The 17,972-nt window shown below is 38.1% G+C and overlaps 1 protein-coding gene across 2 annotated transcripts in view; it reads right to left on the reverse strand.

The window, feature by feature from the left end:
* The window catches only part of LOC149246690 (pentatricopeptide repeat-containing protein At4g21880, mitochondrial-like), a 474,640-nt gene that overhangs the window by 178,764 nt on the left and 277,904 nt on the right, over window positions 1-17,972 (reverse strand). For both annotated transcript variants that reach the window (XM_089457999.1, XM_089457998.1), the window contains exon 9: window positions 8,876-8,995. In XM_089457999.1, coding sequence (XP_089314125.1) covers window positions 8,876-8,995 — 120 coding nt within the window. The remainder of the gene's footprint in view (window positions 1-8,875; window positions 8,996-17,972) is intronic.

A 17,972-nucleotide genomic window follows, 5' to 3' on the forward strand; every position in this document is an offset into this window, starting at 1 on the left:
CGCAGTGGTGTAGCAAGAGGATCGGATGGAGCACGATGATAGGTGAAGGAGTCACCTTGGAGAATCAGTTGAAGCAAAATGTCTTCAACTGATCTCATCGTTATACGAAATGATCTATGCTAGATCTAGATAAGTCAAAGTGTTGACTTCTGTTGTAAATGTACTATCTCTCTCTCTCTCCTTCTCTGTTGAACTTTGAAGATAAAAGAAGATTTGATCAAAGGGTTTCCCCACACATTGTGGGGTTTGTCTCTGGCTCGCGCCACATCTTGTGTCCTCTTGTATTAGCTTGTCTTCTATGATTTATATTTATGTTCTATCTGCAGTGTACTTTATGCTGATGTGATTGCTAATATGGAAAAGAAATTAAATAAATTGCTCTAGCATAGAACATACCAAAAATTAACATGGTTTCAGAGCTGAGGTGAAGACAATGCCCAAGCAAGAGTGAAAGAGCAATCACCGAAGACAGTTGGGACAAGACAGAAGGATCAATAGATTCCTCATAATTCACCTAGAGTGAAGTTGAAGCAGATAATGCTATCAAAATGACGCAGCGGAAGTTTCTGATGGCATACCTAAAGATCACTTCATTGGGAAGTTTGGATCTAAGGGTGGATGGAAAGGTAGATGTCTTGGTTATGAGTTCGGCCCTTATGCGAAGGAGTGTCCGAATGACAAAGATGCAGGTCATCAAAGACACGGCCGACTCTTCAAGGAAGCAAGGAACCCCAGGTAAGAAGAATCAAATATTGTTTCTGATAAAGAAGTGTTATCTTGTATTGGCCCTCTCCTTCAGATTCTTTGGGAATCTGGCATATTGATTGTAGTGCTTCAAGGCACTTCATCGGATAGAAGGGTGCACTCTCTAATTTGGTAGAGATGGAAACAATCGTGGGATTACACTTGGAGCCGATGCCACCTATCCCGAAAAGGGAATGGAAGTCAAAGGTTTTATGGTGGCATTCGTCGATGGAAAGGTACGTGTTTGAAAATAGAATTTTCTAAAGATGCTTTTGAGTTCAGGGTTGTATTAAGTTACAGGAAGTCCACGAGTAGGACCATGTCCATTGACACATAGCACCGGAGGTCTGTGAGTCAGATGGTGACAGGGAAGCCTGAATTCAAAAAGAGCATGAAACTACATGTTTGAGATGTACCGAAGGAAAATCTTACAAGGGGACCATTCCCCTCAAGTAGCAAGTCCACAGGTTTGAAACAACCCGTGGAGTTTTGAACGAGAATCTCATGTAGACAGGTGGAAGAAAGCCCTCTATGGCTTGAAGCAAGACACCCCGAGCATAGTATGATAGGATCAGCGGCTGTCTGATGAAGCTGAGATTCACTAGGAGTGAAATCGATCCAAACCATTTGAAGGTTGTGGATGACAGACCTCTCATACCGACACCTATGTCTGATAGGTGCAAACCCTCTCATTTGTAGAAGACAAAGGGAGTTGGATTCCGAATGTGGAAAGATAAACTGCTAGCCTGTGACTACCTCGAGGATCTTAACTTTCAGACGTTATATGGTAGTGATGTCGGACCAGATTTGGGAAATGCCTCTGAGTTTCAAAAACTCATTCGTGTTGATGTTCTTGATGAACCTTCATCTGAATATATGTTTTGCAGTTAGCATTGTGAGCTAATATTTGGTTGAGCCTCACTAGATTGGTGCCAAGAATCTTCTGAGATGTCTTCAGGACACAATCTCTCATGGATTGAGATACACTGCCGGAAATATGAAACTGCATGATTATTCGAATGTTGATTGGGCAGACAGTGTGGAGGATCACTGGAGCACTTCTTAGTGTTGTTTCTCTTTGGATTCTACTTCGATATTATGGATGAGCAGGAAGCAGAAGTCGGTTGTTGTAAGCACCACCGAGACCGGGTACATATCTACGAGTATGATCTCGTACGAAGCTGTCAGGTTGGGGAAGCTCTTGAGTGAGTTGTTTGTACACATGATGAATACCACTGTGATTCTCTATGACAACTAGAGGTGGGATTCGATTATTGAGGAATCCAGTATTCAGCAGATAGACATCATCTGGGATATGGTAAGTTGATGAGCAAGGAGGCTCCATCGCATTAAGATGATGTACAGGTCGCTACACTCTGTCAAAGCCCCAGGGAAAGATCAAATTTGTGATTTTCCCGAATGACTTGGAGTCATCAAGAGACCTTTGTAAAAGGGTCCTGCATGTCACATTGAGCTCTGGGAGCTCTGGGGGCTTGCGGTTCTTACTGGAGCAACGTACGACCACAGGGTGACTCACCCTCCCCTGGTGGTGCGCACTGGGACAAGATGATTCGCTCTCTTGTGGGACAAGATGATTCGCTCTCTTGTGGAACGGGATTGATGTTTTCTCCTGTGAGGCCTGGATTGATGTGTTCTCCATGGCGATTGTAGCAGAACTAATGTGTTCTCCTGTGAGGCCTGGATTGATGTGTTCTCCATGGAAATTGTAGCAGGATTGATGTGTTCTCTTGTGAGGACGGTATTGATTAAGTTCTCCTGTCGAGGCATCCTACCCATGCAGTCTGGGACTCATGGGAAGTACCTCTAATCTGATCAATGAGTAGGGAAATGAAGTTAGGGACCGTAGTAATACCGATGGACGCATCATTGTATCTACAGTACTCCCTACGCTAGGATGACCTCCATTGATCTGGGATCAATGATACTGGTCTGGGACCAGTGGTACATACTCTGAGACTGACCTCGTGTCAGTGCAGTACTAGTCTGGGACCAATGAGAGTGGTACATACTATGACGTTGACTTCGGGTTGGCTGAGACTGCTCTAGGACCAGTGGTACACTCTCTGAGACTGCAATACTGGTCTGAGACCAGTGGTAGGAGTTGTACCATACTATGACGCTGACTTCGGGTCGGTTGAGACTGGTCTGGGACCAGTGAGAGTGGTACATACTATGACGCTGACTTCGGGTCGGCTGAGACTGGTATGGGACCAGTGGTACACTCTCTGAGACTGTGATACTGGTCTGGGACCAGTTGTAGGAGTTGTACCATACTATGACGCTGACTTCGGGTCGGTTGAGACTGGTCTGGGACCAGTGGTACATACTCTGAGATTGACTTCGTGTCAGTGTAGTATTGGTCTGGGACCAGTGAGAATGGTACATACTATGACGCTGACTTCGAGTCGGCTAAGACTAGTCTGGGACTATTTGTACACTCTCTGACATTGTGATACTGGTCTGGGACCAGTGGTAGGAGTGGTACCCACTATGACGCTAACTTTGGGTCGGTTGAGACTGGTCTGGGACCAGTGGTACGCACTCTGAGACTGACTTCGAGTCAATGGAGAATGGTATGTACATTCTCGATCAATTCTTCTTCTTCATAGTTCAGCAGAGCAGAGCTGAGAAGAGCAGAGCAGAGCCAGCAGAGTTGAGCAGACCAGAGCTGAGCAAACCAGAGCAGAGCCAACAAAGCAGAGCTGAACAGAGCAGAGCAGAGCCAGCTGAGACAGCGGAGCTAGGCAAAGCAGTGCAGGGCACTGATGGCAGAGATAGTACAGTCAGACTTATGGATCAACGGATGGAGTTCTCCCTAGTTGAAAGGGAGTGTTAAATTGGCAACTAGGACCAAACTCCATGTGGGTCAGCTTATTTATGGCAGCTAATATTTTTATTAGATCCCTCTCGTCGAGAGGTGTAGGATTGATCCAAAGAACATTCAATTCCGATCAGTATTGTTGACCACTACGTGTCAACTTCCCATAGCAAGTACACCCCCTTTTCTTCGCAAAAGGGATAGCGATTGATTGACATGTCCGTGCCATTCGACAGTCATCGTCGACTTGACCATATTATGTTGTAAACCCAGTCTGCATGTGTGAATTGTAAATAATCTTAGCAGATATGAGTCATGTATGTAAATTGCCTAGGTGGACCTAATTTTCTAGTGATAATCTACGTTCCGGAAGGTTTTTTGTCTCACCGATCTAGATCTAGATCTAGCATAGATCATAGTTTTTTAGAATTAGTTCTTCTTTTTTAGATTTCATTTCATACACTTCATTTTAGTTCACGTCATAAATTTAATTAAAATTTCATTTACGTTTCTTTTTTTTTTAGATTTTAAGATTAAAGTTTAACTTTAGATCGAGCTCTTTCAAGTTTGTTTAAATTTTTAATTTTGATTTCTTTTTTTTATCATAAAAAATAAAAAGAAATAATAAAAAGATTTAAAAGGAGTCCCTTTTAATCATTTTATTATTTTTTTTAAGTTTTAGACTTAATAATTTTTTACTTTAATTTTAGATTTAGATTTAAGATTTGAGTTATTTTGTTTAGTATTTTTTATTTAACTAAAAAAATAGAAAATATAAAAATCATAAAAAGTTTCAGTTTTAAAAGTTTTAGTTCATTCTTTTATTTTAAGTTACATCTAAAAAATAAATAAATAAAAAAGCTTAATTTTTCTAGTTTTGTTTTGTTTTCTTTTCATTTAGATTTAAACTTTTTTTTAACTTTAACAAAAAAATAAAAATAATAATAAATAATTAGTTTAGAATTTTCTTTAGATTTAAGTTTTATTTATTTAGATTTCTGTTTTATTTGAAAAATATAAAAATATTTTTTGAGAAAGTTTTTGCCAGTTTGAGTCTTGGCTCAGGAATTTGTTATGTTTTATCTTTTCTGCTGAGGCTAAAATTTTGATGTGGGAATTAATGTTTATCATTTTTAATATGCTTAAATGTTCATTCAAAGATTAACTACATGAATGTAATCTCTGGCTAGCATCTTATGTGGTTGTTTAAAGCACTTTATCTTTCGAAATTTTAATTGTTGGAGTATCATTAAGCCATTAAGCATTTATTTATTATCTCGCATGTGGTAAAAGTTAATCTTTTTTGTTTGATGGTAAAACGATTGTTAATGAGTTTATATCTCTGCAGCATTTTAATCAAGCACTGGTCTATTAATTTAATAAAATCAATTTAGTTATGGTTTCCCTTCATGTCTCCCAACCCAACTGGTTCACAGTTGGTCATCCAATTTCCTATAGGGTCTACCCCCCTTCGCCGCGGGAGACAGGCTTAAATAGAGAGATCGGGGATCAAGGTGACAGCCCCCGGTCTGAGCGTTGTCGTGACAATCTGTGCGACAACAAGTATTTATGGAGATATGAATTTATTTTGTTTATGTAATTATTATCAAGCCAACCAGCTCTTATGTAGGCTCAAGAAGCCCAAATGTCATGTCTATTCAACCTATACGTTCTAGTATAAATTGAAGAAGATTTGATGTCATTTGATCGTACACATTCTTCACGTGTTGTCCTCTCCACATCTTGGATTTTTGGAGAAGGAGAGACACTAATGAAGGATGCCTAAGATGATGCCCTAATTTACACGTTGGAAATGAAGACACTCAGCCACAGATCAAGGAAGGCATTTACACGCTGGTAAGAAATGAGGATATACGCTGATTAATTCTAAACGCAGTCCTAGCATGGAGATCTGTTCACAGCAATGGAAATATATACGCTAGTAGACAGTGATACGCAACAAAAAAAAAACTACGTGGACAGCCCCAGCAATATACGCAGCAACACTACGTGGATGGGAAACGCACTTGGAAGTCAAGGCAGCGTGGTTGAAGAACGCAATCACTTAGGCAACACGTTGTCACTCAGTTTACACACATCATTATGGATACGCAGGAAATGATATAACAATGAATACACGCTGGGCATTATAGATCATATACGCAGGAATATATATATATATATATCACGCAGTCAATATATTGACACGTTGTTCTTGAACTATGCGCAGGGCAGAGATAGTCAACGTGATGCCCTAAGTCATATGGATGATCCACTGTCATAACCGCAGTCACGAGGAGGTGAAGCCGCAGTCTTGTTCATGCAAAGGATACATGCAATCCAGTTCATGCAAAGGATACTTGTTATACGCTGGTCATAGAAACTCTATTACGCTATTATGAGGGACACTTATATGCAGAACGCAGTCCATGTTTAAGATTGCCCTTATACATGAGGGTAAATACGCAGCAAGTCAAACAGATCTGGCTGCAGTTAGAAGGGACGCCTGTAGCTGCCAAAAGGAATACCTTACGCAGTATGAAGGTGTCACTGTTACACAGGGTGGCAAACTTGTAGCAACACAATGAACAGCATGATAGATCTATTCTCTCGACTCATGATAGATCTATTCTCTCGACTCAATGAAGACTATGTTAGAAGTTTTAAGTCCTGGCATAACTCTGATAATGAAATAGATTTCAATGATGGTCAACAGATCCTTGGCATACAACAGTCTCATCATGTTTCAAAGAACAGTGACTAGGATCACGGTAATATGTATATCAGCATGATGTAAGGGCAACAACATAATGATGATGCACATCTGCAAGGGCAGCGGCATGATGATGGATAAGATCATGGACATGGGCAACATGATGATAATCATGATTAGTGCAGCATGGTGCAGTACACAATGGTGCAGCAAGAGGATCAGATGCAGCACGATGATAGGTGAAGGAGTCACCTTAGAGAATCAGTTGAAGCAGAATGTCTTCAACTGATCTCATCGTTATACGAAATGATCTATGCTAGATCTAGATAAGTCAAAGTGTTGACTTCTGTTGTAAATGTACTATCTCTCTCTTTCTCTTTCTCCGCTGAACTTTGAAGATAAAAGAAGATTTGATCAAAGGGTACATTCCTTCAGTGGAATGGGTATGTCCTCCCTAAGTTGAGAGGGAGAGATAGACACATCATTCTTGTCTTCACTTGGGAAGACAGAATGAAGGATTGGGTAAACATTTGGCATCTGATACTCTTTGAGGACTGATATTCTTTGAGGACTGGGAATCCAAGATAAGAATAGTCCTCGTGGAACATACTCTGAGAACCTGGGTAGGGTATGTTCCAAGAGAGACAATGATGAGGGTGTCTATACATCATTGGTCTCACCAGCATTGAGCTCTATTCTTATGGATTGATAGAGTTGTTAGTCAAGGCCTTGCTATGTGACAATGTTGGATGATATGATGTTATATAGATGGGTTACCAATCTGACGACTCTTATGAGAATTCTTCAGATTGAGAATGTCCAAGTACCTTATGAATACCTCCCTAGTTAAGAGGGAGTGTTGAAAAATGTAACTAGGCTTGGTCTTCATAATGACATGTGTAATTATGATTTTATGTAATTAATGTAAAGAAGAAAATAAAATTATTTTTGTAATGCTTTAATGATTAATCATGAGTTTCATGATCAAGAAATTGTACTTTATAGTTAAATCTCCCATTGAGAACTTTTAGGGTTGATCACCATGTCATAAAATCTATTAAGTCAATGTAAAAGATTGAAGACCCATTTGGGCATGTAATTCATTATAAGAGAACAATTTGTTAACCCTCCAAAGACCTTGTCACAAGCTACCCTTGAAGTCGGCCTAAGGACAAATCTAGAAAGGCATGTCGGCCTTGTCACAAGGAAAATTCGACTCATTCTTGATGGACAGACCACTATATATGGGGCAGATCAGCCTCACCTAGGAAAGAACTCGGTCAAGCATCCAAGACAAGAAAAGTAGCATGAAATCACAAGAGCAGCCTCATAACCAGCGAGAAGGAGGAGAAGAAGAGCGAAGATCTTTCGCACTGTTTTTGGGTTAATCTCCTCACACGTGTGGCAGAAACTAGGGTTTCTACAGTGGTATCAAATCAGTCCTTGAAGAAGTCATCAAGAAGGTCTCCAATCCACCTCCCTTGCTAGCTGAGATCACCAAGAGAAGTCTTCAAGTAAAGCGAAGGAGGAAAGCATCCTAAACTCTCTCCATCACCTCACACGTGCAGAATTGCAGAGGTACAGATTGCAGATCTGTGGAAAGGGACTGAAATCTCAGAGTAACCAAGACTAGCAGTGCAAGAAGGAAGTTTGACTTGTGTTGACTTGGGCAAGTAGAAGAAGCAGTGAAGAAGTCACATGTGACTTGGTCTTGGAGAGGTTGTTGTATCATGGGTCTTGGTCTTGGTATTAGTCAATTGAAGTCTCTACAAGAAGAAGAATTCGTTTTGGGTTTTCCTGTCAAGTTGGAGAGGTTTTGGCCCTGGCTGATCGCCTACACTTTGCGTTTCTTGTCTACTTATTGTTTATGCTTTGGTAGCTGTTTTATGAAGAAGAACACTACAATAATCTAAACAAAGACAAGAACTAATCTAAAGAAGTAAAAAGCATTCACAAACAGTTATTTTTAGAAGAGAAATCACCTAATCCTAATGCCCTAGATTTCTTGACGCTAACTAATCTAACATTTTGGTCCTATTTTAAGTATATTTTCTAGTAATTTTGTCTAAAATTTAGCCAAGATTTGTTAGAATTGCAAGATTAACTTGTGTAGTCTGCAAAATCCAAGCGTCCAAAGGGACTTTCAATGCATCTAAACTATGAAAATTACACATGGGAATATATATATATATATATATATATATATATATATATACATATATATATACATATATATATATTGAAAGATAGATAAAGTTTTGTACTCTTTACTAAAGCTTGCACATCAAGAGATTTGATCCCTCTCAGTGCTTGCTAGATCTGTGTTTAAGATAGATCCATACTTCTTCTCATTGATATCTTCTATTCTACTGAATCTCAATGAGTGATAATCAAGATATATCATAATGAAACAATGTTTATCATCAATTATGAATCATCCCTCAAACATGTCTTTTGATGATTGTTCCAAGGCCATTGAAGATAACATCAAAAAGTAGTTACATAATATTTCTGTAGTCAGAAAAACCCTACATGCAAACATACAATCCTCCTTGAAGCATAACAAAAAAAAAAAATACCTTTACGGCCTCCCTCTCACTTTTAGCATTATGTATCAAGTAAGAATATGTATCTGCATCTGCTTTTACATTTGCATTCTTCATCTGTTTGAGAACTGCCAACGCCCTGCAACTGTTGTTCTGCAAGTACCTTTCAGACTGTCAGTTCATGAAAATCTCCCAGCCTCAAAGACAAAGACTTGTGATAAAACATGAATCCTTAAGATGACCTAACATGCATTAAGAAATAACACCGTGTCTACATATTTGAACTAAGACCAGTGAAAAAAGGTGACAAAAGGAACTATGATACAAAAGATTAAAAGAAAAATACTGAATCAAAGTTATGGGTGCTCAATTCATAAGCATTAATCAAAAGAGATTTGAATCAAGACAAATAGAATAACTCTCCTAACTCTTGTGACTGATTTTCAGATGGCATATTGTAATGCACGGATCTCGATAACTACCACTTAAGCCATACCAAATTATTAAATATAACTTTTTACTCTATAAATACACTGCAGCTTGAGTTTCCATGGTATGCATGACAGGCACATCTCATCCATTGTGTTCTTCTTCCTTATTCTTTGATGATCAACCAGTTTCTTCTCTAGCTTTCAATTTCCTCTCTGCTTTTTCTGCCTTTGCCTTCAATTTACCTAATGCTACTCTGTTAGCTTCTACCTCAATTGCATTGGTTTGCATATCTGCTAAGGTTTCAGATTTTCTTTCTCTCAACATTAAAGAAAAATCATCATCAAATGCTTTAGAAAATCTAACTTTAGCTGCAACAAATAGAGGTTTACAATCTAGTGGCATCTTATTGTAAATCTTATTAAACCTTTTAATAAATTTTGCAACAAGTTCACCAGGATTCCTTCTTAGGTCTTCAAATTTTGTCAGATAATAAACAGATCCTTATTTGTTCCCCACTTGTTTATGAAGATATTGGTTAATTCTATCCATGAATTAACAGAATTTGCTCGTAACTGTCCAAACCAAATCCTAACATTTCCTTCCAATGATTGAACAAACAATCTCATATAAACATCTTCATGTTCAATGTTCATATTATCTACAAAGTCGAGAAATGCAGACAAATGATCATCTGCTGATGGTCTTGTTTCTCCATTAAATCTTGGCAAATGTTTCAAATATCCTTCAGGAAAATCATGAATTTGATTTGCCGGTGGTAGTACTACTGTTGCATATCGCCTGTCACAATTGGTCAAAATCCAACCAATTGTTGTTGTGGTAAAATTGGTTGTCTAGGAGATAACGTTTTACTGGAAGATGACTGACCTAAAACTATAGGCTTCTTTGGAAACTAAGGTTGGACTAGTAACTTTTGGACTTCAGGAATAATTTTTTCTTGGTCTTCACAAGCTAAAAGATTTGTATACATTTTAGGTTACTCTTCAGGCTTGTCAGAAGTAGAATGATAAGTGTGTACGACAAAGGATATAAAATCTCCAGGTTTAAGCTCAAGCAACTCAAGTTCAAGTTTTGCTTCTGTATCAAATGATTCTGAAAGGGAGACAGGAAGCTCAAAGGATTCAAGTTGATGAACTAATAAGGCAGATTGTAGATCTACTCCCTTAGAAAGAAGTTCTAACACTTTAGGTGGTAAATCAGATAATTCAGCAAGGATAGGAATTGGTTCAAAGTTCTCAGGTTGTGAAACTATTTCAGGTGGGAGAGAAGTAGAAGTAGAAGCTTCAAGTCTACGTCTAAGGGAATCAATTCACACAAGTCTCTCTGGATTTGATAATGGAGTGGAAAGTTGAGGATTAGAGTGAGATCTGGTATGCCTGCGTGAAGCCAGATTTAATTTATGAAGTCGTCAGGTGAAGAATTTTAGCCTGCTAGCCTCTTATTCACCACTAAGACATAGTTCTTATTGTTGTCCCAAGGAAATGACCTTCAAACTTCATTCCTCGGCAATGGTGCCAATTTGATGTTGTATCTTTGAAGACAATTCTAGGCCAGGGAATTGTGCCAAAGCATCTAATTGAGGGATTTATTTTAAATGGATGACCAATGATTCAAACCATTCACAATTATACAATCCAAAAGTTTCGGAGATTTTTCAAAGTGTTGATCTTCAATACTAACAACATATAATTCTTTAATTGATTGTGATAGATGAAAGGAAACATTCAACCTGAATACTCAATTCATCAGATATAATAGAAGTGTGTAGAGAAATTTCATCAGCTAACACATATGTAGTCAAGAGATGACAAAAGGCAACAATTTAATGATGCAGAGGTACTAATTTACAAATACCTGTTCAATTATCTATTCTCAGTAATGATTATAAATTTGCAGTGGGCTTTCAGGGAAGTCAATCTTCAACTTAGCCTACCCTAACTCCTATGTTACCTTGAACATATAATGAAAAAAAAAAATGATAACACAAGAAAAACTCACATGAACACAAATGTTGCTACAACTGAAGTCAGAAGCCTCTGATTATCTTCAAAATTTCCAGAAAAGTACAATGATGTTTCTTGGCTCTCTCAAAGGATCAACTCTTCTTACTTCGAATTACAATGTGTAATGTTCCCAATTTTGATTTTTGACTTGAGGAGGTCAGCGAGATCCTTAGGGTGGTGTTAAGCATAGCACAATTTTGTAATCTAGGCATTGGAGACATTTCTGGCATATGGGACATAAGAGAAATATAAAATTACAATTCTAGTGGAATGTGGGGTCCACCCCTCAAGAAATACACACCCCTTGGAGGCAAAAATTGACTTTAGGAAGGGAGGTCGAAATATTTGGTGGAGGGACCCACAAGGAAAGGGAAGGCAACAAATATAAATAGAAGGTTGAGGGTAGCTATTGCCACCTTTTTGCTAATTTGACAATTACACCATTGTTGCTCAAGTTGTTTAGCTGGGTCACAAGTGTTGTTTAGCACCAGAGATTTCTGAGAGGAAATCTCACCCTTTCTTCAATGGACCTCGATTGCCACCCTAGGAAGGTATTGCCATAATTTTCATGGAGGCTTGGGGAGCAGTTTCCAGGTGGTACGATTTTCCTTTGCATCAGACTGGACAGAGAAAAGGGAACCACACAGCCTCGTGGGAGAGTATTCTGGGGGTGAGATCATTGAGCCTTTGCAGGTTCATTTCTTGGTCAATTTTTAGTGGATTCTCGGTGAATTCGCAGGCTTGGAGAGTGTGCTTTTCCCAAGTCAAGTTAAACTTGCAGCGGCCTACGCAGTAGTTGTCCTAGGAAGGGCAGTTCTTGGTGGGGACATTTGTGGGGAAGGCTTGGTTGATAGATTTTGGGGTTGGGCTATTTGGAGGTGCAAGAAGGTTGATTAAGGGAGATTTCTCGGCATTTTGGAGAGATTGCAAAGGCCAATTTCCTATAGGCCGTATTTTTCTGGTAGTGGAGGAACCCACAGAATTTGGGGGTGATTTTGGAGTGTCAGAACTAGACCAAACCCTTTCAAGGTTTTTCTCGGTTCTTGGTGGAGAACCCGAGATTAAATTTGCAGAATTTTTTGGGTAGTATTCAAGACACAAATCCCCTTTTTTTCAACATTACGTTTTACTACACAACTGGTAATTTGCACCAATTTTTGGATGTTCCGATGTGAAGGATTGGGACCAATTGCTTTTTGGGCCCTGTGGGGAAAATTAAGAGGAGGCTATAGCAGCAATTTCAGACCATTCTGGGCATTCCAGTGGGAGATTCGAGCTATTCTCTAGCATCAGTAGTAGCTAATGTCCTAGCTCAGCGCAGAGGCCATCTGGGGTTGAAGTTTCTACTCATTAGAGACATCTATCTCACCTGGGTTTTCTTCAACTTATTTATGCAAGCCAACGTGCACTTATTCCTTGCTATTGTACTCCAATATATTTCAGAGTTTAATAAAATGGCCTAGTCGCTATTCTGAAATTGTGTTGGGTGTTTGTGCCTTGTGTCGTTTTACAATTTCTTTGCTATTGTCTACTGCATGCTTTTGTATACACTTAATATTTTCATTTAGGAACATTACACAATGTATATACAGAGTGTAATTCAAAAATATCTAATTTAATACAATCTTTTACAAAAAGTAAAGTTTTACCCAAAATAATTTGGATATTTCCAACTAATACAATTCAAGGTAGGAACTTTGAAATTCATTATGTGGAAACGACACACTATTTGAGGATGTTGTTTGTAACTATTGCCTTTACATCTGCTTCTATTGATTATGCTTCTGCCTTTGTTGTACTGTCTTTTGAAAAGTTGCATTTTGTTCCTGTCTTTTCTGCAAATTTGTTTTGACTTTACTCAAGAAGTTCGACGAACTTATCCCATTTCTCATAATCTAGACATGAAAACTTGATTACCCTCTTGTAAGCTTCATCTACCTTGGTGTATTTTTCAAAAGTTGGCTTAGTGTTAAAAAGATGATAAACCTCATGTGAAATAAACAGATCATTTTCTAAACCTTCAAGAAGAGCTTTGCCACTAATAATTCCTTTTACTTTAGCAAACTTTGATTTATCTTTTGCTATGTCATGTTACTTGTAGTGGTAATTTTCCAGTCAGATCAATTAGCCACGCGAATCTCTTAAGGATGGGAGTCCTTTTTGCTGAAGGATAGAAAACTTTCTATGGAACTTTTTGATTTGAGATTCTAAGTTTTGGCATTTGTTTTATGGCTGTAACATCAAACTCATTTTTGTCAACACCTTTCTGACTTCTAAGACTACAGCTGTCTTGTCTTCAATCCCCAGGTCTTCAAGCTCATCTTTAGTTTTTGAATTTAACACTTTGATGATCCTTGTTGCTTCTTTAGGTTTATGGTCCAATTCTTCTTTGATCTCTGTTATGGTTGCTTTCACTTTGTGCACCCACTGTAACTGTTCAAAAATAATCTCAATAGATGTCCACAGGTCTGAAATCGTTGAATTGATATCAATCTAGATTTTCTCCTTGGCTTCTGATAATGTTTGTGCACTAGTTGATTCATCTATATACTTTTCAAGTTGTTTAGTAAGCTTGAAATTATTTTATACTTTTGAGATGTATGCAGCATCTGACTTAAGTTTATTATCTTCCATTCTTTGCAGTGATGCCTTTACTTTCTCGATTTCAACATTCCTTAATGACAGATCTTTGATGCTTTTGACAATTGTTCAATGGTTTTTTAGTTGGTTGACTCTGTCTTTGTTGTAGGAATTCCTGCACTAATTTGTTGTTCTTTCTCTTTAAAGAGTTTTTCCATATTTGCTTCCATCTTTTGAATCTGAATATTTTGCTCAATAAGCATGCGTAGCATATTTTCTTTTTCTTTCTCTAATTTCCCCACTTCCTAATCTTGACGATGCTCTGTTGTTTGGAATTTTAGTTGTTTTTTTAATGCTTGAAAGTTTGCATCCCTGCTTTTAATAATTTCTTCAATAGCATCAATATTACTAGGATCGAATCCTAATTTGATTACAAGATCTTCTAAACCCTTTATCTTTGTATCTTTAGCTAATGAGGATATATTTTCTAGTTTAAGTTGAGAATGAATATTATTTAGTGAAGCTTGCATCTTTGAAGTTGTCATGGCAGAACTTGTCAAGGAAGAATAAATCATCTCACCACCCTATTCGTGTAGATCAATCTGATCTATGGGGTGGATTTGTTTCGTGTCAAAAGAGAATATTGATGTCTTGTAATCCTTAGTTCCTTTTGTACTTAGGACCTTTGGCTCAAGAAATGCAACCTGAAATTGTCCTCTGTCAGGGTCCAATGCAGACAGTAGTCTAGTTTGAGTAGTGGAGGTTTGCTTCCAAAACTCAGAACAGGTAGCAGTCTTTAACATTTCATTCTTCTCCTTCATTTCTTTGCACCTAGAAAAAATACTTTGATGACCAAAAGAAGGGGAAGCAGATGGATCAGGAATTGTTTCTTTAGTTTGCTACAAATAAAATACAGGCTTGCTTGATAACACAACTGTTGTAGACATCTCAATATCTCTGACCTCTGATGATTCTTCTTTTGTGTTCTTTGTCTTTCTCCTCTTAAAAACTATGAATTTTGCTGACTTAAAACCTGAACCAGTAGAAGACATACTTTCAATATTGGAGTTTCCAGAGTTGTTTGACTGGAAATTGGTTCTTCAACCTCCTGCAAAGTATTCTCCTCCTACACCTCCTGATTGGCATATTGTTCAATCTCTGGTTTTGATATATGATTATAGGGATTTGACTTCTATTTAATTCTAATGGATGGAACTACTCCCAAAGGGTCGTAAGGCCAGTCCATAAACTCTGATTTCTTTAAAATTTTGATATAGGTACCAATCTCCCACCTTTGACTGTTCACTGAGATGTAAAATTCTTTTAATTTCTATAGATATTCTTGGAACTACATCACTACTAAGGAGACACAATGACAAATATAAAAACTATCTACAAAAATCACTAAAAGAATACTCTTTTGAATTTCTTCTAACCAATGAAGTCCAATGGATGACAGACTGTGACCTTCCCTATGAATCAAGCTTTTGAAGTGGCATTTTGAATCTTTCAGACTGATGATATAAAAATAAATACACCAATATTGGTTGATGCTTGAAAGATCCCTCTGCACTGAATTTTAGAAATTGTTCATGGATGACATCTGAAATAAATTGGCTAAAATTGAAAAGGACAGAGGGTTTTTTACCAGATGAAAATACTGATAGAAACCCTAAGATGACTTCATCAACCCACTAATCACTTTGGTAGCCTAAGAGACAACAAACCATAGAAATAACATCTTTGGACATTTCTGGAGAGATTGCTGAAGAATATGGTGGATTAGTTCGAGGCAAATTCTGTACCTTCAGGTAAAAATGTCTCAAAAATACTGGTTCGCTGCTGAAAAGTGAGTTTTTGGTAAATTTCCATCAGGGAATCAACTGAAAATGGATGAAGGGAACTTTGAGGGTTTATCTGCAGGACCTGGCAAATGGATGATGGGGTTATGGAAAACAAAATTTCATTATTTCGGGCAATTATAGCTCTTTGACTTGGAAGGGAACGATTTTCACAACATGTAACGAATTCAGGGAAACGATGAGTTTGAGGAAAAATAAATCGAGGTAGCATGGACTCCCAGAAACTGAATTCGTCACTAACATCTTCAAACCTCTGAAATGCCCAATTGTGTAGCTCATACAGGTCGAATTCACACTTGGTTTCTATAATTTTGAATTGGGTGTCTACTAGGGGTAATTTATCCAGATTAAGCACAGGGGGAAGCATTGAGCTTTCAACAGAAATCTTGGATTTACCCTTTTGATGTGCCATCTTGAAAATAAAAAAAGAACAGAGAATTAAAGTACCCAGTGATCTGTTGAATGATAGAAGTGGTTGACTTTGGAATTTTGCTACCTTCTGTCACAAAGCACTTGAGCAACACTGGAGAAACGAGGGAAAAAGATAAGTAGATGGGGGCATTTTAGCCTACCTCATGATTTTGAAATGATTGCTAATGGTGTTAATGCTTGGCACGCCACCAATTAAACATTGGGACGTTGGCAGGAAGCAATAAATGACCACAACAGTTAATTTACCAAATTTATCGAAAAGATGGTGGGGATTATTTTGGCGGTTGTGGTGGCGGAAGTGCCAAATTTGCGGATTTGGTTGCAGTAGGAGAAAGTGGATGGAAGGTGGTTTATGAGGGGGTGCAGCAGTAAGTGGTTTATGAGAAGGGGGGTCCCGCAATCCATAAGTGTCCGACACATAGCCTCATGTGGTTTTCGCAAAACTATTTTGCAAACCCTCCTTCATTAAACATCAGAAGTGCAAATTTCCTTTCTTACATTGATAACGAGGGGAAGGTTCATGACCGTTGAAACTTGCTCGGACGATAACCATCAAAAGCATCTACAAAAAAAGCCTATAAAACTAAATTTATTTGCACCAAAATTTATTTAAAGTGGCATTTATAAAGAATATGTCGACTTTATTTACAAAGTGCAATAATTAAAAAGAAAAATCTTTTGAATACTACACAATTTAAGAATAAATTGCCTAGGTAAAAATAAGTTACAACAGGTCACTCCCGATGCGCTCCTGCTCAGAGCATGCTTTGCCAGCGAGTTCGAGGGGGGGGGGCTCCCCCGCAACCCTGGTCCCATTGCAACTTTTAAAAGATGTAAATTTGAATATTTAAAATGAATTTTTTTGCTCCATAAGTGACAAGTCGGCTTCCCTCCATGTCAAGTCGGCCTTGGTCAAGAGACACGTCCATTCACCCTAGACAAGCTAATATATAAAGGAAGCAATTTGCATTCCTCTCTCATGACAATTTCTGGGCAAGTGAATGAAGGGCACTAAGGACAAAGAAGGATGAAGAAGAAGGCTGAATTTTCTCTCTCCTATCTCTCTCTAACAACTCGCACGTGTGAAGGAATCTCTCTCTATGATTCGCAGTTTCTGGCGCAACTATTGCATGGGGCTGAAATTTTGGGTAATTGGCTATTTCAAGAGGGCCGAAATTCTAGGTAAATAGCTATTTCAGGAGAGACGAAATTCTAGAAGTGCAGGATCAAGAGCAAAGTGCAGGATCAGTTTGGGTGACTTGACTTGGAGGAGAAGACCAAGTTTGACCATAGGTCTAGGTGTGTCTCTTATTGAACAAGAAGAATTTCTCTATTGAAAATCTTGTTGTGTTTTTCCTTGTAGTGGGTTTTCCCTGGGTAATTTTGGTCTCTCTTTGTGCATTGTGATCTCTACTTTTCGATTGTTCTTTATTGTCGAATTTCTGAAGTATAATTATGGAACGATATATTGGAACAAGTTAAAGAATATTTACATCAAAAGTAATTATCAGAATTTCATAAATATTGTGCTAACGCTAATTGCATTAGAAAATCAACATGATATCAAAGCTTTAGTGAAAGAAGGAAGGAAAAATGAGATCACGCATGCAAAAACCTTAGAGAAAGCATTTTATTAAAGTCCTTCTTTTACATTGACATCAATGGCTTCCTCCAAGGAATCCGAAAACAAGTTAGAGGGAGCATCAAACTTCAGAGCTTGGAAAGTCAGAATAGATCTTATTCTTGCAAAGAACAAAGTGTTGCATATTGTGACAAGAAAAACTACTGAACCAACCAATGCAG

The sequence above is a fragment of the Pinus tabuliformis genome, chromosome 7 (assembly GCF_031772625.1).
Source record: "Pinus tabuliformis cultivar Carrire ecotype Pingquan chromosome 7, CPIR1, whole genome shotgun sequence".
NCBI lineage: Eukaryota > Viridiplantae > Streptophyta > Pinopsida > Pinales > Pinaceae > Pinus > Pinus tabuliformis.